At 38.6% G+C, this 25,551-nt stretch overlaps 1 protein-coding gene across 1 annotated transcript in view; it reads left to right on the top strand.

The window, feature by feature from the left end:
* Window positions 1-25,551, top strand: part of PUDP (pseudouridine 5'-phosphatase) — a 55,945-nt gene that overhangs the window by 15,157 nt on the left and 15,237 nt on the right. Inside the window, exons 2-3 of the mRNA XM_083502091.1 lie at window positions 6,242-6,460; window positions 13,118-13,347. Coding sequence (XP_083358217.1) covers window positions 6,242-6,460; window positions 13,118-13,347 — 449 coding nt within the window. The remainder of the gene's footprint in view (window positions 1-6,241; window positions 6,461-13,117; window positions 13,348-25,551) is intronic.

The raw sequence follows: 25,551 nt of genomic DNA, 5'->3' as shown, positions 1-25,551 counted from the left end.
TGCAGTGATGGCAGAATAATACACCTTTCTGAATTAACTAGCTTGTTTTAAATGCCTCCTCGTACTCTTAAAAATGTTGTTTTGCTTCTTATTACCAAGTGATAAACATCTTAATACAATAGCAGTTTATAAAGGACTTGCTGACACAACATCAAGGATAACCACATGAAACTGTCTGTATTGTAAAAGAAAAAAATGCCTTTAGAAGCTTTGAACGAAAATGGTGATTAAAATTATCCTTTATATAGCAGTAGGGAGAACAAAGTAGAAGGTTTTTCCATAATGTTCAGGTATTCTTTCTTTGTATTGTAGACATTTGTTCCTTAGAGTATACTAATATCATCTAGAGCTGCAGTTGGAAAAAGCCCTCACACTGAACAATTTTGTTAATGGAATTTGTTATAATTATTTTGTGCTTCAGTTTCCCATCTCTCTCTGAGAACTGCTGCCTAGAGGCCTAATTAATGGAAATAGATGGCCTATGAGACTCTCATCTTGTTAAGGTTAGGCCAGTAAAAGCTCTGCGTGCCTGTTTTTGAAGCAAAAAAGGTGCCTGCTGCAATATTTTTCTCTTATTTCATTGAGTAATTTTTTGTACTGACTGTTCCCCTCAGGTTATGTTTGCACGCAGATACTAGAGTGGGGCCTCCTTGAAATGGTGGGTACATGCAATATATTTCTAGAACATTCATTTAGTTTCTGCAAAGTAATGTAGTGCATAATTTGAACTTAGTTGATGGGACCTTTGATCCAACAGGGATTATTGGTAGTAGTATTCAATTTATTACCTGCCCTTCACTAGCAGGTTCCAGGGCAGGTTACCACAATTTAAAAATCGGTATTGAAACACAGCTAAAAATAATTGCAGTCACGGGAATAGTGTAGTTCATAAAAACGCACATGCTGGGAGTCAAAGGCCAGAATGAAGATTTATATCTTCCATCATTTGCTGAAAACTGTAGTAAAGGTGCCAGACACACCTGTGAGGAAGGAATTCCACAATTTAGAAGCTTTCATAGACAATGCCCTCTTATGAGCCACCACCCACCCTGAACCTCTAAGAACAGCAGAGCTACCAAGAAGGCCTTCTCTGCCTTCTCTTAATACCTGGTGTGGTCAGTACAGAAAGAAGTGGTATTTCAAATATTTGGGGCCTAAGTTGTTTAGGGTCTTAAACACTAGTGTGTTTAATGTAACTGTATGTGAGGCTGTGTGAAACAATTGCAATGGTCACTTACTCACTCACATACCCAGAAAAAAGGAAGCCCTTTGCTTCTTGTTCATTATCCAGTTTTCTCTCCTCTTATCCCATGCCTGAGTGCTAAGTCTTCTTAGAAGTGTTTGGTGAAGGACTCTCTGCAAGTATATATTGTACACCACATTGTCCTTCCATACATACATGTTGACACTCAAAAGAATATCAACATGTTAGTAATACGGGATAACTTGTTCTTCTGTTTGCGATCCATTTCAACTGTGTCAAGCACATTTTAAAAGTATGTTTTACTTAAGCTAACTTCCAGTCATGTAGTAAGTTAGCTGGCTAAAACCTTCCCTTTTTAAAATCACAAGTAATTTCATCTCTCCTTTAAGAATGTATGAATATCATTCATTTATTTTATATATTAAATTTGGGGGAATAGCCTTCCCATTTGGCTAACACATTTTTGTAAAAAACAAAACATTAGAATAACAAAATTCAGCAATGTCAAATAACTTTCCTGCTGCTCTTTGTTAATATTTAAGAGCCAGGTAAAAATACTTCAAATAAAGCTCATCTAAAAGGCTTGGACAAATGAAAAGAACAAATGTCATATGGGTCTGGAAATGTATTGATATGGTTTTGTCACAAGTTCTTTTTCATCTTAGCTTGATATAATCCCTCCATTGCCTTCCCCAACAACAGTTATAATATGGGTATTTCTCCAACCTCTGTCAAGATGAAGATAAACATTGAGTTTTTGTCCATTCACTCTATCCTCCTTTGTGCATTGTTATCCAGTGGTTCAAGTGGCTATTTGGTTGGTTTCTGGCTTTTGGTATAGAGTAAGCCTGCAATCTGTGCACATTAATTTGTGCACATTCAGCTTTACAATAGCTCCCCAGTGTGCTTTGGGCTAGGGCAAATCAGCGCTGTAAACCTAGCTTTTGAGACTTCTCACAGTTCTTCTCCTTGTCTTACAGCACCACCGTCTGAATCTAAGTGTTAATATATATCTGTAAAAACTGTGGTCTTGCTTTCCTTTTTCTCACTTGGCTCTTTTTACTTCTGCGTGAAGGTGGATGAATCATTGGTTCCCATTAATCTGAAACTGGTTGTTTTGGCTTGCAGGGTGTGGGGATTGGGTAAGATGATCAGCCCGTTATACAAGGGTGGAATGTGCTTCACATTTGATTATTTGAAACATTGTTGCACTGCCCTTCAGTAAAAGGATTTAAGGGTAGCAATCATTGTAGAATTAAACTATATCCTTAAAGTGATAACTAAATCAAAAGCACCACTGAGGCATTATAGATCTTTTAAAATGACGAATAATCACAGCTTAATATTGGAACCATAGAATTATAGAGTGGGAAAAGGACCACAAGGCTGATCTAGTTCACCTCCCTGCAGTGCTAAAGAATCCATGATGACTCATCCCCAAAAACCTGAGCTGCAGATCAACTTGAAATCAGAGGCAGCTAGTAACAGAAAAGGTCTGCAATGATGAACAAGCTTAGGATCTCTCTCTGGGACCAGAGAGAGGAAAGTTCACCAAACTGCATAAAGGATTTAAGGGACTGAAGCACATGGCTTGTTTGCAATGTGTTACTTTGTAACCAGTATTGTCATTGTTGGGGGTGTGGTGGGAAATTTTTTATCCTACTGAAAATATTTTTTTTGTGTGTGTGATTTTGTCCCAACCCTCAGATATAAGCTCATCAGTTTATAACTGTGGTGCAGATAGACTTAAGGGTTAAAAGTTGAACCTTCATGGTACCAGAATCATGACTATCCTTTACCAATACCCCCTTCCAGAGATGCAAGTAGGAAAAATGATGACTAGTCACCATTCTGCCTTTTAAGAGACCTGACTATTCAAAAAGCTGCCTGGTTGAAAAATTCTTAAATTTACAAACTTCCTTAGCCAGTAAAAATTGTTAAATGAATTAGTTTGAGTATGCTTCAAATTTGTGTGATTTTGCTTCATATTTTAAGGATTAACTATATAAGAATAATAATTCTCTGCTTGAGCCTTCTTGGGACAACAGTTGGTGACAATACTACACTGCTTGAACAACCAAACTCTTGCAGTAATTAATTACATTTTTAATAAATCAAGAAGCAAACTACAAGCATTTTTTTTACTTCCAACCAACAGTAAACATAATGTGCATACAGTAGGGTCCATTTATAGCAAGTACTTATGCTGTCTTGAATAATATGGCAAAAAACTTGTTTGCAGCAGCTAAAGCCTAAAAGAATAGAATACCTGCTCCCCATTAGGATGAGTTATAGATACTTTCATTGAATTATGTTAAGTGGTAATCAAAAAACTTAATTTCAAATCATTGCTTGATTAAATTAGTTGCAATCCTTAGTTGTTGGCAATCACATTATTATTTTTATTTCAGAAGAGATTTATAAAAAAATAAAGTGCTGCAATATGTGTAGCTTGCACCTGTCTTTTAATATATTGTTGGAGAATTTTGACTCATCATTCAAAGGTTGCTAATTGTTTTGAGGTTCCATCCAGTTTAATTGTTTAAACTACACTCCCAATATATGTGTAGCATGTACTATAGGAACTTTGAAACAATATTCAGAATTCAGATATTCTTGTTACACTGGAGACAGTTTATCACACTTATCACACAACCCAACTGAGGAAATTAGTGTTAATCATTGTGCCTATTGGGTCTCTCTGGTGTAATTGTTTTAATCTAGCAGAAGATGCTTCTGAACAAATTTCCAAAATTATAGCCCATCTATTTTCAAGCCCAGATTCAGGAGATTTTTTCTTCTTCTTTTCATTATGGGAATTTTGCTTCTATGAATAGGCCTGCATCTAGACTTAATATGAAATCTAGGTTTTATTGTCATTTCTGTGTGATCATTATTTCTACAATATTTTGGTATATTATTGAAGGGTATAAGAATATAAAGGAGTCATCCTCAATCTCTTGGTAGATCAGTGATTCCCTGCAACCAAGACAGAAGCCGAACTTTTTCAGCACTACAAATAAAGATATACATCTTAATTATGTTGCCAATTCCTTTTCACATAAGCTTGCTGATTGTGCCAAATGAACAGGGTGTGAGTTTGTTTGTTTGTTTGTGTATTGCATGCATCATCAGGCTATCAGTCATGGCATCTTTTCAAGCCTAGTCACTGGAATAGTGCTGACTGAGACTTTGTGAGCTTTTGAGGAATCCATGATTCTGATCGCAAAAGTTGGAAAAGTTCAGGGAGAGGATTCAAGAGTTGCTGGCTTTTCAGCTGTGATGATAGAGTGAGGCTGCATCCCTTCTCTTCCTCCCTCTGCTGCAGCCTGATGTAATGTCTGCTGCCAGATGACAGCTTCTCAGCAGAGCTGATGGTAGCCCTGCACTTCTGTCTTTTCACTCCTCTATCACAGTCTGATGTAATGGCTCCTGTGAGGTATATGGATCACCCTTCCATTGGGCACTAGCAAACTGACCTGCTGAAATGACCTCAAATGCTTACTGCATGAAATTACTACAGCTAAAGTCAGGTTCATGATAAGAATGCAGAATCTAGAAATGTTGAGTTGCGAGCCACTTGGGAGTTGGAAACTCGCATGAAGTAAACAGGTGGTGCTCATGCACTGTTTGTTGTTGTTGCTTATTGTAGATTTTTGATAAATGGATTATAATACAGCAGAGGTGAGGGGAAGATGGGAAGGAAACAGGAAGACAAGCAAATTCAGGAACAAATACTTGTTGAATTTATATGGCCATTGAGGGAGACAGTTTGAGAAGAGGAAGAGCCAAATGACACTTCATATAAGATGGTCTTCAGCTCTACTGCAGCCAAATGGAATGACTGTTAATGGATTAGTTTTTTGGGGAAACTATCTTTTTTTTTTCTCCAAGGAAGTATAAGAAATGGTCTACATTATCAGCATTCAAGGTGATGCTGAAGGTAATGAGATCCTTTGGCATCTAGTGATGTCATTTCATATTTCAAGAACTGGAAACTGACGACTGCCCATTGCAGTGGTATAATTGAACCCTTACTGGTACATTAAGGCAATGCTAAAAAGAAGTCAAGAATGCTATGGCCAAATGTGCCATGATTGACTAATGGATAGCAATGAATCTTCATCACGTGAACCAGCGGTGTCAACCTACCTTTGTATTTTTGTGTAGTAGGCCTCAAATTAAAAAAATTAGACCCCTTAATCTTACTGGGGGACAAGTGCTCAACAACTTTGCTTTTAAGAGCCGCAATAAAACTGTACCATAATGGCTATGTTTGCTTGTCTTTTTCGAAACTAATGAATTCAGGAGAAGGTTGGTTCCTTGGGCTGAAACTTTATATGCATGAGTGTGGCCTGAAGAGAACTTACTTGCTCTTAAACTCCCTTGATTATAGGTTATAGGGTTGTAATTGAAATCTAGTCAGATGTAAATGTAACAGTGCCACTGGCAATATAATGCAGACTGTGGCATCTTTTGAAGAACTTTTAAAGTCCTGTTCAAAGGCTTGCAAAATAAATTACTTTATAGTTTAAATAGAATATGTAATGACATCCCTTGAGTACTGGATTTCCTTCTTCATTTGTTATCTTCAGTTCCAAGATAAAGATTACCTCCCAATTAAGGCATTCCTTTTCTTCCACAAATATGTTCCAAACACGTAATGGTGCATTGCAGCCCGCAATAGTGTGTTTTGAAAATATGAGGGTTTGCCTTCTATAGCAGTGTGAATGTGAATTTATAATCTTGTTGCCATGTATTTAATGTTAAAGGTTATGTGGCACCCTGATTTGGGTGGCCTGGCTGTGACCTTAAGTCAGAAGTTATTAGTTTTGCCTGTCAGAAAAGGCTTACATGATGTTCAAGATGAATTTCTTATGGTCAAGAGTTCAAGACCCTATTGCATTGTCTTTTATTCTTGCCAACATGTTCACCAATAGGAGCGCTGTCTTTTCCCTCCAAGAATGCAACATAATTTGTAATTACGCACCATTCTGACATCATGCCACTAATACTGTGTGTGGTTTTTTTCCTCAGATACTGAACGTCTTTATACTATTGTGTTCCAAGAAATCTGCAACCGCTTTGGAAAAACCTATACCTGGGATGTAAAATCCTTAGCAATGGGTAAAAAGACATTGGAGGGATTAACCATTATGCGAGATGCCCTGGACCTCCCGATAACCATAGAAGAACTACTTCATGAAAGTAAAACGAAGCAAGAAAAAGTGTTCCCCACAGCTGCATTGATGCCAGGTTGTATTTCCTCTAATCAAATGTGTGCATATCCAATTAAATCTTTCAGTTTGAATTTGAATAGTTACATTCACAAAATGCTTTTCTCTGGTGCCTGGTTCTTTCCTCATCACCTTGGAAGATTGAACGTTTTTTTTTATTTCTCAAAAAACCCACTGAGGTGTCTTCTAAGAATAAATATGATGCACTTTTCAGCAATGCCATCTGTCTCTTGCATATGAGAGGGAGAGAACATGTGATATTGTTCTACTTGACAGCTCTGAATGCGTGTATGGTTAGTTGCCGTGTGTTTTTAAGCTGTTGATAGCTGTTTTCACAGGCCTCTCCACACCTTCTGTAGTGTCCCATGGATGCCCAGAAACAAAGTTACCCTACCCTCTACCTATTAAAGGGAATACTGTCTTTAGGATGTGTGTCTGTGTTCATTTCCCACATTGTCAGGCATGAACCCCCTGTCAAGTGTTTTGGCATGTGCATTGGGAGGGGTGACTATTGTTGTACTGCTGGATCACTCTTACTCCCAAAGGAATCGGGGGGGGGGGGACACCTGCAAACAGCAAACAGCACAATAAAAGCATTTTTAAAACTTTTAACAACATGTACATTCTCACAATTTATAATCTCAACGTTACCAGGAACAGTGTCTATTTCAGCCACCAAATGCCTGGGTGAAAAAGAATGTTTTTAAATTTGCCCTGAATGTTAACAGTGAGGGGTGCAGCTCACCACAAATGGAAAACCACCAATGATAAAGTCCTTTTAAGGGTCAGTGCCAACCGGGCAGAATACAGCAGTGACACAACAAATGTTGGCTGGGTTTTTGCAGAAGCAACAAGAGTGACTTGCTTCATTCCTGCTTTCTTAAAAACACAGCACAAACACCGGGGGGGGGGGGGGGAGAACTTCAGAGAAGGAGAGTGCCTATTCTTTCTCTTTGTGCTGGGCGTTGGAGAAGACGAGTGGTGTAGGTCCTCTTTCCCCTGCCTTCTGCCTCCTGCCATAATATGAGAGACCCGAGCTTTCCTTGCACAAGCTCTCTGCTTATGCCAGAGGACTTGGAAGAAGGAAGGCATCAGTAGTGAGTAAAAATAATGCACAGCTAGTATGCCATACTCAAGTTTCTAGACCTTTGAATCCACACCGTGCATTAATTAGGGGTTGAATAGCTATATTAAGCAAATAAACTATTGCCCTTTCATAAAAAAATCAATTTATATATAAAATGAATGCAGATATATTAAGTGTATGTTAAGAAAGTTGATGGAATGGGAGCTGCTTCTGTTCTCCCTTTCTGCATGTTTTCCAGTTCATGAAAATGGCTGCATTTGTTTCACTCAGATGTTTCCCCATTCAGCCATGCACTCACATGCATAATCATCACATGGACAAAAATAGGCCATACAGCCTGTCTGTGGATTGACCCCTACATACAAATAATTAACTCTTGTCATATCCAAGAGCCACTCTTCATTACAGAAGAATTGGGAAATCAACAGTATGGAGCATTTATTCTTCTTAATTCCCCATTTATGCAAAGTTTCTACATGCCAGAATCTGAAAGCCAGTGCTATGTCCATTGCTTGCCTTCACTTAAAGAGTCATGCATAATAAAGTAATGCTTTTTGAAAGATGCAAAAAAGACAATATGCAATAATATCCCTATATTTGACTTTTTAATGGGAGTTTGTGATGATGATGACGACGACGATAATAATAGCAGAAAATACAGAATTTCTGGAATGGTTATTTAAGGCCATTGCGCATTCCAAATAGTTTTAAGCTTATTTTACCTTGGTGATGGGAAACCAATATGCAACTCAGCACCTACTAGTCTGCCTCTCTCCAAAATGATGGGAACCTATGTGCCCCCCCCCCAGCTTGAACCTGTAATTGTCCTGTAAAGTGGTGTATGGCAAACTACGGGATATAGCAGAGAGCTATACCACAATACTGCCATCATTTCCATGTTTTCTGTTGCTGCTGTTTATTGTGTTCTACTTCCTAAGCTAGTTAAAAAGACAATTGCTGCTTACTGGATTTTCCACTGGGAATAATGCTTTAATTTATATTGCTTGTTGAAATGTGAGTAACTTTCCAAATGGATGTTTTAATGATTTTCCAAGAACTGCTTTGTGCTACTTTGTCACACATTTAAAAATGGTGGCTCTCTACTTTGAGCCTGCAGTTCTAGGGATTTGCATAGAATTATTGTAGATGAAGACTTTTATTTTTTACTTTAAAAGAAACAGAAGAAATAGATAATTGATTGTGTTCCTGTTGAGAATCCATCTCTGGTACATCTGTTTCTATTTAAGACCAAAACACAACAGATTCTACAGTTTTTACATTTTCTGTTATACTGATGTCTAAATCCCTGGGAGCTATTGCACCACCAAGACACAGTTTTTAATCATCTGTCTTAAGCAGCAGAAAATGACTAAGTGCCTCTTACACGATATTCTCTAGATTGCTAATTTTAGCCTATCAGCCCTATCTGATAGGAAATGCAGAGAGACAGAGACAGAAAGAGAAAGTAAGTCTGATTGGTCAACAAATAAGAACATGATGGAAGTTCAATGTTCCCATATTTTGTATAAAAAGGTAAAGGGACCCCTGACCAGTCCAGTCGTGACTAACTCTGGGGTTGCGGCACTCATCTTGCTTTATTGGCCGAGGGAGCCGGCGTACAGCTTCCGGGTCCTGTGGCCAACATGACTAAGCCGCTTCTGGCGAACCAGAGCAGTGCACGGAAACACCGTTTACCTTCCTGCCAGAGAGGTACCTATTTATCTACTTGCACTTTGACGTGCTTTTGAACTGCTAGGTTGGCAGGAGCAGGGACCGAGCAATGGAAGCTCACCCCTTCGCGGGGATTCGAGCCGCCGACCTTCTGATCGGCAAGTCCTAGGCTCTGTGGTTTAACTCACAGCGCCACCCGCGTCCCCATATTTTGTATAAGCCTTCCTATATAGGTATTGTTATTGAACTTATATCCTTCCCTTCCAAAGGAGCCCAGGGCAGCAAACACATCCATGTTTTTGTTTTTTAAAAACTTACTAAAACAGTTAACAGATTTAAAATCCTTTCATACCCACCCCGTCGCGGAGCCCACCCCGTCGCGGGGATTCGAACTGCCGACCTTCTGATCGGCAACTCCTAGGCTCTGTGGTTTAACCCACAGCGCCACCCGCGTCCCTTATGGACCTTATAAGTATATAAATGTCATTTGCACATAACAAAATATGTATTTTAGCAAAGTAAATGTTGAACTGAAATACAATTAAGTATATTAATATTAAAAATGGGGGGAGGGCACCCAAGAGCTAAGCTATAGCGTGTTTAGCTTATACATAAATCTGGCACTGGAAATCAGAATTGCTTTTGTAAAAGCAAAACAAAACCTGCTTTCCTTATTTAAAAAACCCACTGTGTCCGTCCCCAACCCCCACCCCCGCAGTGAAATTTAAATTTAATGTAAACATGTTGAAGTCTATTTTGAATCATTGACACATTATAAAAGAAAGTTGGTCAAAACCAGTTTTTTTAAGAAAATGAAAGAGAAACCTGGAAGATCCATGTAAATAGATGAGGTCTGCAATATAATCAGTTTTGATTATTTGTGACTGCTAAGCAAACAAGGCAGCTATTGATTGTTGATCTCATGTTATGACCAATAACTACAAGCCCTTTCTAGAAATCTCTTGGCACTTCCGTGCTGCTGGATTTGCTCAGAAATCCACGCATTTCAGAATTCAGCTGCCCCCAACTACCCAGATAGTGCAAAAGGCACATGGGGCCGTATGATTAAAGTTCTGCATTATGTTCCTAGGTAGTATACAGGATATATTTAGTTGCATACCAATATTCTAAAATTGCTACAGGAGCTAATTAGTATCCATACTTGGTTGAAAAATAATATTGTGGGAAAACTTGACTGGAATCATTTATTTAAAAGGGCATGATTTAAATCAACCCACCCTGGCATTAATCAGTTATGTTTTATCCCCAACAGCTTCACAGATACCACAGTATTTGAGAATACCTTAAATGTTTAACACAGACCCGCTTGACAAGAAAAAAGGTGGAAGGGTTTAAATAAATTCTAAGTGATGTGCAGACTGCATCATTTTTCATGTATGTATCCTGAGGCTTTATGTAGTAATTCTTTTATCCTTTCACCTGGGTTTGTGAAGTCCCAAGTGGAAAGACTGGTAAACATTTGCTAAACTATTGCTGTTTTGAATAAAAGTGATAGTTTTCTTTCAAAATAACGGTTGGCAAGGAAGTTTAATGACCTCTGTAAAGTGTCACTGCATTAATTATAGTCTGCAGAGAGGGTGAAATGCTTCCTAAACATTCCCCTCCTCCTTTTTAAACAAAAGGGACCTGGATTTTCTACTGTCAAGACATGCAATTGGATTTAAACTTATCTTGCTGTTTTGGAGGGCCCCAGAAAGCATACTGATATGCATTGCAACATTAAAAACAAGGACAGACCAGTTGATAGAAAAAAGCTTATAATACTAGCATTTCAATAAACTTATATGTCATATTGTTGAGTAGAAGTGGTATATGAATGTGCTGGCTGGTTGACAGACATAATGTATGAAGCAGTGAGTGATTGTAGTGGTTGTGCGAAAGTAGTGGTGAATGAGATTGCGTGAGTGGTTGTGCGAAAAGTTGGTTTGTTGGAATTTTACATTTTGTTGCTGTGTAAAGCTCTTCGACCTTATAGTGATACTGCGTTTACGTATACGCTTATATTTCAGTTTTTATGTGAATAATTTGACACGGTTTTTATTGTACGTACTGTGTTTATATATGTATTTTATCAATTGCGAACTGCTTCAAGATTTTCAGGTAGCAAGCTGTCTGTATATGGAAATAATACATAAATGAACACACATTTTTTGTGCATGCTTTGCAGTGTAATGCTGTGCATTCCAAATCAAAAGAAAGCCCCACTGAATTGAGGAGCCCCATATGTATCCTTAATATCAGAGGATAAATGCAAATACATTGTGGAACAAAATATGTAAATAAGAGAATCGTTCTCACCAAAATAATTGCTGCTATTTGAGTTTCAGCGGACTAGAAAGAGCAGAAGCACTAGGGGAAAAATAAAGCCACAAGAAAAAGTTTAATTTGTGTTATTTTATGTATTTTTCAGAGCTGTCAAATGGAAAATGCTGAATTATTCCTTTCTGAAAGCTTCTATTGTCCCATGAGAAATACTTCAATTCTGTCAGGATTTTTTTTAAAAAAAATACATCTGTGTTCAGAGTTCTAAATTTGGCATGTGACTAATTATTGTTTAAAGTTCTTGAGGTTTATATATTTTGATCCTTTCAGCTTTATTAACTACATCAGACCTACTAAATATGCATTACGTCCCTTCCTTTTATTTGGTTTTTTTGGCCAGAAGTTCATGTATTACAGCACAGTTCCTCTTATTCTACAGATGTCCTCTCTGCATACTATCTTGATTTTATGTAGTATGATGCACTTCGTGGTTTCTGTACACCTGCAAGGATGTGCAGTAGAAAACTTTCCTTTTTTACTTTCCTGTTTCATATTCAAAATTGTTTTTGCTATTTCTTTTTTCATAAAAAAATTCATCACCTTTTTTAAAAAAAGTTCAGATTCAGTTCATTTGTACTGTGTATTTCTACTTGCTAAACAGAAGCAATACTATAGTGCTGAAATCAGCTTGTAGGGACGAAAGTTTATGTTGCTTTAAAGGTCCTTGGGGGCATTTGCTCCATCAATTTTTGGGCTACAAACTCCCTCCCCCTGTGCAAGTTTATTGAGACAGACTCTCCATTGACTTAGGGATTAACTGATGTATGAGAAATGCAGCCCACCACCAAGGACCTGTTAGGGCAACAGGATTCTTTCTGTGGAGGGGGCATTTTTCCACCACTAGCAGCCCTGGGGACTACAGAATTATTTTTTAAAGCCTATGAAAGACTAGAGAGATGGAACTTCTATGGACAAGGACTAAAATAGATGGGCGAAGGGTGGTACAGCAGTGAGGATGTAATGTCAGTGGCAGAAGGTGCAGCCACATGTTCCCCCTCACACAGTTAAAATCCACACAAGGTTGTTGTCGTTTAGTTGTGTCCGACTCTTCGTGACCCCATGGACCAGGGCATGCCAGGCACTTCTGTCCTCCACTGCCTCCCGCAGTTTGATCAAACTCATGCTGGTAGATTCAAGAACACCATCCAACCATCTCGTCCTCTGTCGACCCCTTCTCCCTGTGCCCTCCATCTTTCCCAACATCAGGGTCTTTTCCAGGGAGTCTTCTCTTCTCATGAGGTGGCCAAAGTATTGGAGCCTCAGCTTCAGGATCTGTCCTTCCAGTGAGCACTCAGGGCTGATTTCCTTCAGAATGGATAGGTTTGATCTTCTTGCAATCCATGGGACTCTCAAGAGTTATACAGAGTTATACAGGAGGCAGCAACGAAAACCATCCCACACAAGGTACAAACACCCAAATTATCAACCATTAGTCTTTTGATGAAGGCAGGAAAGAGAACTAACTAAATCAAGTTCAGAAGGTGGGGTGAACAACTCCAGTAAATCTAGCTCCTCTGTTTTTGCTCAAACAAGTGTATTTTAACACTTTCATATATATATTTTTCTGTTTCACAGGTGTTGAAAAACTAATCCGCCATCTACATCAACACAACATACCCATAGCTGTTGCCACCAGCTCATCTGGGGTGACATTTGAAATGAAAACAAGTCGACACAAAGACTTCTTTAATTTATTTCATCATATTGTGTTGGGAGATGACCCTGAAGTGAAGGCTGGCAAGCCAGAGCCTGATGTGTTTTTAGTCTGTGCAAAGAGATTTAACCCTCCTCCGCCTCCAGAAAAGGTAGGAATAATCATAGTAATAAAAGCGGCAGTGTATAATCCCAGGTCATGCTTTGATTTCCATTCTTTATATAATATAGTAAGTTCTATGTGAGATTTGATAGCAACTATAAAAAAAAAAACAAGTGGGAAAGTATTGGCAAAGATTCTATTTCTTCATTGTGTATAATGGTTTGCAATGCAAATGTGTATCGATTTGCTGCTGTACACTACAAATGAACAGGAGTGTTTTAAGTGTGTCCAATATATTTATAAACCGTGGGTGCTAACTGTTTGGACACCGAGTTTTCCACCTGCAACATTTGAGCTCTTGTGTATGAGTGCAAGCAGTCTCTTCTAAATGTTCAGAATAGGACATTTTGTAACACGTTTCATGATGTTTTTGTTTTGACTGTTGAACGTGACATGATTTCTGTATGTCCTATATCTGAAACAGAGTAAAGACATTTGCCTCCTGAGCCCAGCAGTAAAGAAGCAAAATATAAAATTGGGTTTTCAAATGGGCAACAACTTCATTAGCTGTAACTTTTAAAAGTATTTGTGATTGATTAGATGATAGATACTAAATTTCTGTTCTACAGTGTAGGTTTCAGTTGGCTGAAGGCAATATAGTGCTTTCAACATGGTGGACTCAAAAATCTAATCAGCCCCTTGCCAGCAGGGCTGGTAGTCAGGGATTGGGGTATCTAGAGGGCACCAGACTGGCTGCCACTAATTCAAGATGTCGAACCAAGTCTCCTCACCCCTTTCTAGGCAAGTGTTATCCCTGGTTTGGGGCTTCTTATAGTTGGAACAAGGTAGCCCTGGGCATGTCAACCCTGCCCCACGGTGCTTGAAACAGTATGAAGCTTAAGTCTAAAACTCATTTTACTTATTTAGATAATCCCTTGAATAGATTGCTTTAGACTAGGGTTTCCCCAAACTTGGATCTCCATTTGTTTTTGGACCACAACCCCCACCATCCCTAGCTAGCAGAACCAGTGGTTAGGGATGATGAGAACAGCTGGAGACCCAAGTTGGGGAAACTCTGCATTAGACCAGAGAGCTGAACTGAACCACTGAATGCAAATTGGCACTAAATAAAGGCATGTTCTCCATTCCAAACCTTTTTATTTATATGCCTCTGGATGCATGATTTGCAAGCTGTGTGTAATGGGCTAACTTGTGCTGCCCTAATGCAACTCTCGTTAGTTGTATCCATTAGAACTTCCTTACAAATACATTTCCCACTTTAAATTTTAAATCAAGTGCAAGGCTTGGTTTGTAATATGGAAGGTTTTCCTCCAATATTTTTCACTGCCTCAGTTTCACAAGAGCTTTTTCACTATTGAGTACTAAGAATTAGCAGAAACTGGCAAATCGTAAACCTAATGCAGGGCACTGCAAGGAAGAAGCAGTTGTCTAACATGGTAGCAGAACTGAAAACTGCATTTTCATGTGCTCCTTCACTATTTTTACCTTATTCATATTCAGCATAAAACTGTACAATTTGTTGTATTCATTCCCATTTTAAAGATAAGAATTGAGGCACTTGGGCTTAAACCACATGAATATCAGAGTTCTGGATACTCTACTCCAACCCAAAGCAACCTGGGGTATGCTGTGTATGAGCTGAAGAAAATGGCTTTTGAACCATTTTGTGTCCTTTTTCAACTTAAAATTTCCCACCTCAAGCGGTTTTTTCACCTATAGGGAATTAATATGAAAGCCCCATGTCTTTTCCCCTTGGAGAAAAAAACCCTACCAGTTTTGAGCTGTCAGTGCAAAGTTTCTCTCCCCAGTTTGAGACTATTTCCCTTTTCCAATACAACGCCTCATTCCACAACTAAATGCCCAACAGAAGAGTTTTTCAAAGCTTTGTAGGTTATCTTTGTACCTGGCACTGACTTGTGTTTTAAAGCTTGTGTTCATCATCATGCTCACGCCTCATTCCCAAAGCCCAGCAGCTCACTTACGCAGCTTGGGAAGACAATGTGAGGGCATCGAATGTTGCCAAGGGCCACCAAAAAAGGTCTCAAGGGCCATGTGTTGGACCACCCTGATCTAAACTGACTCTGGAGGCATTTGCAATTTATTTCGATTATAAGACTTTCAGCTACAAAATTCCTCACCTCCAGCTGGCCTGCTTTTTATTTATTTGAGTGGTTGGATGAGATATTGCCTGTATTGAAAGCAATTTAACCATTGGCCTAGGTTCTGTTATATATCCACAATACGTCAGCCATTGTTAAAGCGAAAATATGGTCAACATTGCCATTCTCTTAGGTACTAGTGGTGATGTAAGGAAAGAGTTACAATTTGCTTATATTCTTTGGGGTGCCCCTGTCAAGGGGGGCGAATGTGCTTGCGCTCGTCTTGATAATATATCAAGCAGCTGGTAAGGGACTTGATGAAATATGAGGCAGAATACTAAATTACATTTTGTAACCCTCTTCCCCCTCTACGTGATGTGGGTGTGAAAGCATGCAGTGGTTGGTAAAAAACATTACATTCAGATTAGCAGGTCGCTGGAGATATGCTACTAATTGTTTTAGGGAGCTCATTACATGTATTATCGCATATTATCCATAGGAAGCTGTGGAGGGAGGGTGGGGAAAGAAAAGAAAAAAAGAGAGAACTTTATTTCATGATAAACTACTCACTGAGTTGTGTTTTTCCTCTTTCCAAGGCCCTTAGCACTTCTGGCATTGCCAACAGAACAATCATTGAATAGTTAGGTTTAATTTACAGGAATTCTCTCATAAAATGTTTTAAGAGGTGCTCTGGGTTGTGGCAAGCAATGAATTAATCCTCTTCTTAAAAAGATTCAGGGTATTGATCTTCCCTCAATAGTTGAAGTTGCTTTTTTAATTGCCCCAGTGCTTGTCATAACTGCGCATCTCCACAAGTTTAGAACAAAGGCCGACTAAAACAAGGAATTGCTCTGTAAGCGTTATTTTTATTGTTCTCTTAATTTATTATTCCAGAGGGGTCTGCAGAAAACTCAGAAAGGCCAAATGCATTTTGTTTTGTTGCTGTAGCCTTTATTTTAAGACCTTTTTTAAAAAAAGGGATTTCATATTGCAAAAATTTGCTTTTAAAAGTATCCTGATATTTGGGTTTCTGTGTTTCTCTCTTACTTGTCTGCAGTTTATGAGGTGCCAAGGCTATATTTATTATTATTGTTCTATATTACTGTCTCTGAGTTGGCAACAAAGCCGCATACACGGTATAGTTTATTAACACTAACAAACTATTTATTGCGTAAAGAGGGCAAAGTATCTTATCTTATATTAGTTCAGTAGACAGCAGCCATGAATATAGTGCAATTATAATCTGATTGTAAATTTGTAATTTATAAAGTACTGTTTGATGGCCAAATGTGTCCTAGGCTTGAGTTTTATGAAACCTGGGAAATTCTCTTTGCTATGTACTGTATATATGGGGAAAGCCTGAAATTTTTCATAATGGGATTTGAATAATAATAATAACAATAATAATAATTTGAATAGTTGTAATAATAATCACCGAAGAGCCCAGAGATTTTCCTTGTTCCCATTTGTGTAATAATACCTGATCCATCAAACCCTTCACCTTAATACTATTATCTGTGAAGCAGATTCAAGCATGAGGTCATAAGTAATATGTTTTGGGTGGCTGGTCCCCAGTTATGGAACCTCCTCCTATTCTGGGGCCACCAAAATCCAAGCTAGAGAAATCTGCTTGTTTGGCCAGGGTTAAATCAGGGAATAAATATCATGGATTTTAAATTATATTAAACTTTATTTAGTTTTGCTGACAGCGTAGAGGCATTTGTTTCCCCACCCGAACAATTCTTTTGCGTTAGATGAGTTCTAAATATAAAAAAATAAATAACAGCACAATTTTAACCATGTCTATGCAGGGGTCCCTTTACCTTTATGCAGACCTAAATCCCATTGAATTCAATGGGGTTTAATCCAAGTAACTGGGATTAGGATTGGAGCCCCCTACCCTAAGACTAAACCCTACTTTATTCTGCTTGCATTGTTACACAATATTCAGTTTTTGTGTTTGTATATAGATGTATATATAAATATCTGGATCTGTATAGTTGTATATGCAAAATATTTGTACAAATCCTGAATGAAGAACTGAAGCAGGGCCACTTAGGAAAGATTTGGGGCTTATCTGAGCTGAAGTGGGATCTTGAGGCAAAGTCCTGAAGAGATTTGTATGTTTTAAAAACGCTGTGTATTGTGAGTCTGAAAAACCGAAACATTTTTTTCAATCTTACTTTATAAGGAAAACACAAGAGTGAAGGGAGGGAATGCTTTTTAGTGACCTAGCATCTAATTGAAGGGACCATATCTTGAACTTTCCCACTATAGAACTTTGAGGAAGGGATGTTAAAGTATCAACTTGTTCTTGTCTGTTCTGTGCTTTTTTCTTTTTTCTAGTTATGCTGCTTGTTTGGCAAATGCTAGATCAGGCTTCCTCAACCTCGGCCCTCCAGATGATTTGAGACTACAATTCCCATCATCCCTGACCACTGGTCCTGGTAGCTAGGGATCATGGGAGTTGTATGCCAAAAACATCTGGAGGGCAGAGGTTGAGGAAGCTTGCCTCCTGCCTCTGTGTCACATGCCTCTGTATCCCCTTGAGTCAAATTAGCTTTGGGCTTCTCCTCAACTGAAAACAAGAGTCACAACTAAGTCTAGTCCTTGCTCCCATTCTTCTGAAAATTTACAGATTATTTGGCTCCTCAGCTGTTGAGCAGAGGGTTGATTCCGAGCAGGGAGGCACCCCTGATCTTGGTTGGGAGAGGAGATACAAGGAACAGGATCCAGGGTGGGGTTGGTTCCCAGGTCAACCCAGGGCGGGTTAACCCCACCCCCACCCCCACTCTCTGTTGGAGCCATGAGACGGATTGTTGCAGCGGGGAGCTGTGCACAGCCTATTAAATTCTGTTTCTCTCTGACTTTGGTGACTTGAAGGGTTAATTTTGTGACTTTTCCTGTTGATGTCTGTTGTTGATTTTGTGCATAATTGAACATAACTTTGTGGCCATGATTGATTTGATTGATTTGATACTTTTGGAGGAAGGTCAAGTTACAAAATGCCTCAACGAATATTTGCAAGACTTCTATTTGCAAACAGAAAGCCTCTACCAATTCCTAGCCCTGGCCTGTTGACTCCCTGAATTGCCTTATGTCATGCTGTGCTTTGGAGCCAACAGAAGTGCAGCTGCTACCTGCCCCAAAGCCCAGCAGAATACAAAAAACACCCCTCTAAGTATCACAGAGCATGAAAGACCTCTCTCAGTCAGCAATCATGCATGTCAGGGAATGTGGGGGCTGGGTGGGTGGCAACCCAAAAACGTTGGTTATTGAAACAAGCAAAAATATGTGGATTTTGGTTATGTTGGGTCGTATTTGTGTTGCGTATTTTAGATATATTTTTTCTAAAATTCTATCGAGCTGTTGCTTTCCTAGCAGAGTTGTTAAGATACACACAAGGAAGAAGAGAGACGTGAAATGGTTTAAACCACCTCTTTCTAAACAATAAATGTTTTTGAGCAAGGAAAGTGTTGTTTCTCAAAACAGTTTTTAAAAGATCTAAAGTTCCTCTTTCACCCAGTTGTTAAAAACAGAAGCAATCGCTATGACTGATCCTTCGATTCACCATGCGAGACTAGTATGTGATTTTTTGGCTTTGCGTAAAGCGATTACTGGGAAAGCACTTCAGGCTCAATGCCACTCCAAGGATGAAGAAATTCATCTGTGAAAGTTTTATATTCTAATAAAAGGATTTTGGTGTCGGTACAGAACAAAACCTTGGTGTATAAGAATAGTAGCTTTAGGAGCAGAGCAGGTGTTGGAAGAACAAGGGATACCTGTACTTCAATATAGTTGATATACATGTTCAGTATTCAAAATACTGTGCATGATGTTCTTTAATTGCTGCATGATGACCTAGGGATGGCCTACGGGTACCTATTTCAATATATCGTCTCAATCCTCTGCATGCTTACATAGAAGCAAGAGCTTGGGTTGCTTCTGTGATGTAAGAATTGCTATCACTTGGCTTTTTCCCATACTCTGAAAGTTATATGACACAGATTCCCTGGTTCTATTGATTTCTCTTCCAAGTAGGTATGTTTAGGATTACGTTGTTAATATGCCCTGAAAGCAGGCCTCTAAAATCAGAGTGGATGCTGTATTAGAAATTCTGAAAAATATAATTCAATTTATTTTAATATGTACCTTGTGCATTGCATTGTTTTTGTGTTTGCCATCCCCCTCAGAACTTTCCTATTATAGAAATTGCTTGTTTCAAGAAGAGAAACCTGAGTTTAGCCCCCTTAAAAGACAAGACTGGATGTACTGTTTATAGAGCAATAAATGTGCTAAAATGAACTGCAATTGTGTATGTTCTAAAACTGCTTTTTGTTTTGACAGGTTAATAAATCTCAATTGAAAGTCTGAATGACTAGAGATATTAAAAGCTTGCATAGCCTGGCAAAACAACAATGTTTGCTACTCTTTTTGTGTTTCTTAATAAATACACCACACAATAACGTTTCCATTACTATTTGCAGAGCTTCCGCCTGATTTGCAGTTTTGGTACAGAACACCAGATGACATTAATTGGCAAACTCTCTTAAAAATACTGCTGTTCTTGAACACCCAGATCACACATATTCAGTACAGGTGTTCAAATGCTGACCTTCTGTTGACATTATAAGGTCTTTCCAGGATCAGTTGTGTTGTGAACTGTAAAAAAAATTAACTCTACCAACCTTTCAGAATTTGACATTACCTGTTCCAAAGGATTTGTTTTTGTCACTGTGTATGCATCTGTAGGAATGGAATTGTGGAACAGAAGAATTTCGAGTGGAACAGAAGAATAGATCAGGAGTTTTTATTATTATTAAGGGGGAGGTTGCACCAGTGTTATAAAGTTTGCTTCCATTTATGCTTTGCAAGACGTTGTTTTGTTTGGGGTTTGTTTTTTTTTTAGCTACAAACACTTCATTTCCACCAGAAATAGAGCAGCTTGAAAAGGTGAAATAAGAAATGCTATATGTAAGTGGTTTATAGGGTTGTACTGGTGATGATTGCATGCTTAAATTGATTAGATTAATCCAAAGCTTTTTTAAAAAAATTAAATAGTGGCGGTGACTAATTGAGAAAAAAGTACTGTTCACACAGTGCTGCATGATTGCTACTAGCCTAATATAGCTTTAAAGGAAATTAACAGTGCAATTCTGTACATATCTACTCACAGTTCAATAGACTTTTTCCAAGGTGAGTGTGCATAGGATTTCACCCTTAGCCCAAGGTGTTAAACCAGTATAAGTTTTGCCCATGATTTAGGCACCTCGTATTAAAAAGTGTGATCTAATCACTTGCTTTAACAAGGCCAGTTTCTGTTGCTGCTGTTATTTAGAGCATGAGTATACAATCGGTTTCCCCCAGGGGAAATCTTTCTTTGAGATGACATTGCACTGCAGAATATCTGGGGCTGGGAAATGAAACAGATTTATATGTTGGAGACAGAAGTACAGGAAATGCAAAGTTGGTGTTCAGTAAATGTTTCTCCTGTGGTTTTATATTTCCTTGCATAGTGGTACATTTATAAGAATGTGTAATTACAGGACAATGCTGCCTTGTGGTCACCTTGCTCATTTTTGTATCAATTCTGGCCATAGAAGAAATCCTAGACAACTGATGTTGTCACTGTGGTCAAAGCTCATGTATCGTTACTATGAAGAATCTTGCTGAATTAACGTATTTTTCGCTCTATAAGACTCACTTTTCCCCTTTTTAAAAGTAAGAGGAAATGTGTGTGTGTCTTATGGAGTGAATGCAGGCTGCGCAGCTATCCCAGAAGCCAGAACAGTGAGAGGGTTCGCTGTGCAGTGATCCCTCTTGTTGTTCTGGCTTCTGGGATTCAGAATATTTTTTTCCTGTTTTCCTCCTCCAAAAACTAGGTGTGTCTTATGGTCTGCTGCGTCTTAGTCTTATAGGTAAACTGCACAGTGATACTAGGTTGTGTCATTCTTGTGGAGGACTGTAGCTTTGGTGGTGGGAAACCTCTGCTGGGTTAGCTCAAACAGTGTAAACACCCCTTCTTACACAAAGCAAACCTCACAAAAAAGCTTCCACATGTGAATCATAGAATCATAGAGTTGAAAGGGATCCTGAGGATAATCTGCAATGCTGGAACTCCCTGCAATGCTGGAATATGCAGTTGTCTCATAGCGGATTCAAACCAGCAACCTTGGTGTTATCAGCACCAAGCTCTAACCAACTGAGCTTTCCAGCTCATGCTTTGCTTTAACTTTGAAAAAGCTTATACATAATATTATTTGCTACAAGCTTTAATTGTTTTGTTTCATGTATCGGATTAAATGCACTGCAGCCTGGAAAAGTTTGTTATAAAATGATAAAAATTCCGCCCTTAAATGCTGCTAGAATAACATTTGTTTTTTTAAAAAACCAGAAACACTAGCACTGCTCTTTACCTGTATGTAATCATTTTTTGTTAGCCAAAGATTATTTCATTTACTTTGTAAATGTTTTTGAAAACAAGCCTTTTCTGCCCTTTAAAATGGCTAGACACGGTGGTAGAATTAATATATTTCAAGCTTTTGGGGAAAATCTTCCTAGTCGTCTACCTAAAGTGACTGATAATCAAGGCCTGCTTCAGTATTCTCCCCTTGTGTGTTTGAAAGTTCCTATCTTTTTTATTATTGGTTAAGAATTTTCATCTTAAATTCTTTTGCACTGTTCAGTTACTTGATATCAAGGGGCATGATTTAGTTTGCTACCCAGACTCATACATGGGACTTGCATATTTGCTGCTTTTGAAGACTCCCCTTAGATTCAAAACACATGGCTATTTAATTTTGGGATTGCTATATGAGAAATGTAAAGCCTCATTGATCTCAGAACTGTTTTTGTAGTTCCAGGGAATCACGTGCCTAATTTCTTTTTTCTCATCCCCTTTTCCACAGCTATTCCTATAATGCTATTGGGAGTAAGGATATTTCCTTGGCAACCTCACGTTTTTGAGGGCTTAAAAAAATAAGGCTAGTCATGTTAATTTTTCCGTCACAGTTTGTTTCAGCAGCTTTTGCACGAACCTGTCAACTCTGATATTTGAGTTTTAATTTGCTCTTCAGAAAATAGTGCTAGTAAAACAGCCTCTCTTGCAACTTCTAATATTTATTCTACCGTTTCCTGCCCAGTTTTCTGCTTGCAATTCAAGATTGTTGAGTTAAAACTTTGTATGATAAGTAGGGTTTTAAATAATGAAAGAAATCATATGCTTTCTTTGTTGCTGGACAGCTTCTCATATTCAACAGCATGTCATTTCCTTAATATGTCCTTCTTGAACCCAGACCATCTTCCTTATTGTTGAATTTTCTGGCCTTTGCTGCTACTTCAGTGAATGCTAGTCATCAAGCATCAAACATTCCTTATCTAAGCTAGCTTTTCCCCACCTATATTCGGGAAAATATCCTATCTATATTTGACCACCATGGGTGGGCATCCTGTATTGGAAGAATGACAATGAGAATATGTCTATGTTGATTTTGTATCTCTCTGGGTAGTTTTCGACACAATTCTAGTATCTTCTGGACATAGCTGTCAACTTTTCCCTTTTCTTGCAAGGAATCCTATTCAAAATAAGGGAATTTCCCTTTTAAAAAAGTGAAAAGCTATGCTTTTAGATTAAGATAGAAGCTGGGGCCATTGCACTTCACTTCCATTCCAGCCTACAGGAATATTTCTATAGGAGTCCTACTGGTCTTCTTCCACAAGATTTTGGGTGACACAAGATTGACTTCTATCATAATCCTGTTTAGCATCTACCTGAAACCAGAGATGGCATCTTCCTAGGGATTTTAACTGAGGTACCATTTCCACACTGATAAACTCTACTTCGCTTTTCCATCTAATTTACATGAAGCTGCGGGTGTTGTGAACAGGTACCTGGAGTCACTAATGAACTGAATCATGTGACTTAATAAACTGATACTCAGTCCAAACAAGACAGAAGTGTTCTTGGTTGGGAGTATATATGACTGCTAGATTCAGCTCTGCTTATGGCAGGTGGCAAGTGTCTTTCTTTCATTTTTCTTGTTTATGGATTGCTAACTTCCCTTGCTTGGGTAAGATGCTTCTGGGGGTAGCTTTCCAACTCAAAGCGCAGCTGAACCTGTTCTTTGGAGATGAGCAAACATTCACCTCTTCTCAAGAAGGATCCATCAGGTCCTCTTTTTGACAGTGACAAGCAAGATGCCTTCAAGAAGAGTGGCATGACAACAGTTCTTCCCCATAGTTTGTTTCCAGTACCTGATATTCACATGTCTCTGAATGCTTCCATTTCACCTCAACAAATGGCATGACACCCATTGCTTTAAGAGTTAAGACCTTTTATCTCCTATTCATTTTGTCCCTTTCGGTACCTTGCCCTTGTAAATGTTTAAGGAAACTTGTGTCCTTGATCCTGAAAGAAATGCACTTTGTGCCCTCTGTTAATGGCTCACTGACTTCAAACTGGCCGTAAAGGCAGCATAAAATAAATGCACCTATAAAAGAGAATAAGAATTTAATAATCCCCGGCAAGGAAGCAAATCTCTTTTGAGACAAGCAGCTGGGAAGGTCAATAAATAGACTTCGTAATAAGAAAACCCAAAACATTGAAGACTGAACATAATTGTCGTCTAAATGCTAGAGGAGGAAACTAATGAAAATTACACTGCTTTTTAGCACCATGACATTAAAATGATATAAGAATGAATGGAGAAATATGTGAAGGTCAGTCAATATATCTGCAGGAAATCCCATGACTTCCTTGCTGCAAATTTAGATCCAGGCTCCTGGTTCTTCAAGGCCACTGTCCTCATGGACAATAAAATCATATCTAAAAATAAATAAATAATGAAATGCCATAGCTTGGTGTAGTTATGGAAAGGCATTTTGATGCATCTGTTTCAAGGATGAGAAAATAAAATTTTAGAGGGATATAACTTTCTGTATGCACACAACTTTATGTACTTCTTAAACAATATTTCTTTCTGTGTAATAGATTCTAATTATGTCTGCAGGCTTGGTGTGTCAAGCATAAGAGCTGATATACTTAGCAGTAAGCATTTTCTGAAGAGCAAGATGTGAATGATGGAGAGTAACATTTGTTTATAAATCTCATACTAATATCAGCATGTATTTGTTCTAATCTAATTTCCTGCAGGCATTGGAAGGATTCATCTATGACAGTTTTTATATGTGCCAGTTCTGTGAATGCTTCATATTTTAAGAATGTTACACTGTCGTTGAATTAGTTCCCACAAAGCAAGCAGAATGTGTGAAGCAGTTGTCACCATGCAAACATCGAAAATTTATTCACCTAAACCAGTGGTACTGTCTCTATGCCATCACGCTCGAAGGTGCTAACAGTCTTGCAAATTCTGTAAGTGAATTCGGAACTTAAAATAATAGAAACCCAGGGGAGGGGAAAATTCCCATAAAATGTTAATTATCAGAGGGAAATGTGCAAATTATTTTAAATCAAGGCATGTTTTGTACTGTGTACAGTCTGTCTTTTTCTGAAAGTTTCCTCCACCGAAAACCAGAAAGGGGGCAGGGGAGAGAGAGAATAAGAGGTTGATCATGGAGGGGGCTTACCCCAAATGCAGACTTCTGAACACACACACACACTGAACAATGGGAGATGTTTCTTGTGAGAGCTTGATGTTTTCTGGGAAAGCTGTCAATGTTCTGCTCAAAATTGCAGTGAAGCAAGAGACTAAAAAGGAACAGTACCTTGGACAGCTCCAAAGGGCCATGCTAAGGTAGCTACAGGATATGCTTTCTCTGTGTAGAAATGGAAACTTGATGTAGGCAGACAAGACCTGGAATGTGGAAGGTTCTGTTTGAGAAGCCTTGGTTGGCTTGTTAAGGGGCCTTTGCCTTATTCTGTAATCTTTCCCTTCTTAAGGCCAGGGAGACTGAAGTACTGCATCAGCTGTGTTATCTGGCAGGGAGAGCCCTGCAGACAAGACAGTTCCCCCATTCACCCATGCTAGCAGCCTGAACGTTGTCTTGATCAGAGTTTTCAGTTCCTCACTTCAGGGTCCCTGGGTTGTGACATACGTTTTCCAGTATCTTTGTAAGTGGAACAAATGCCATGATCTAGAGCCCAGGGAGATTTATTAATTCTTCTTCAGGCCTTC

Source organism: Podarcis liolepis (genome assembly GCF_965112155.1).
Source record: "Podarcis liolepis genome assembly, chromosome: 4".
NCBI classification, from domain to species: domain Eukaryota; kingdom Metazoa; phylum Chordata; class Lepidosauria; order Squamata; family Lacertidae; genus Podarcis; species Podarcis liolepis.
This window is presented reverse-complemented; position numbering and strand designations above follow the sequence as displayed.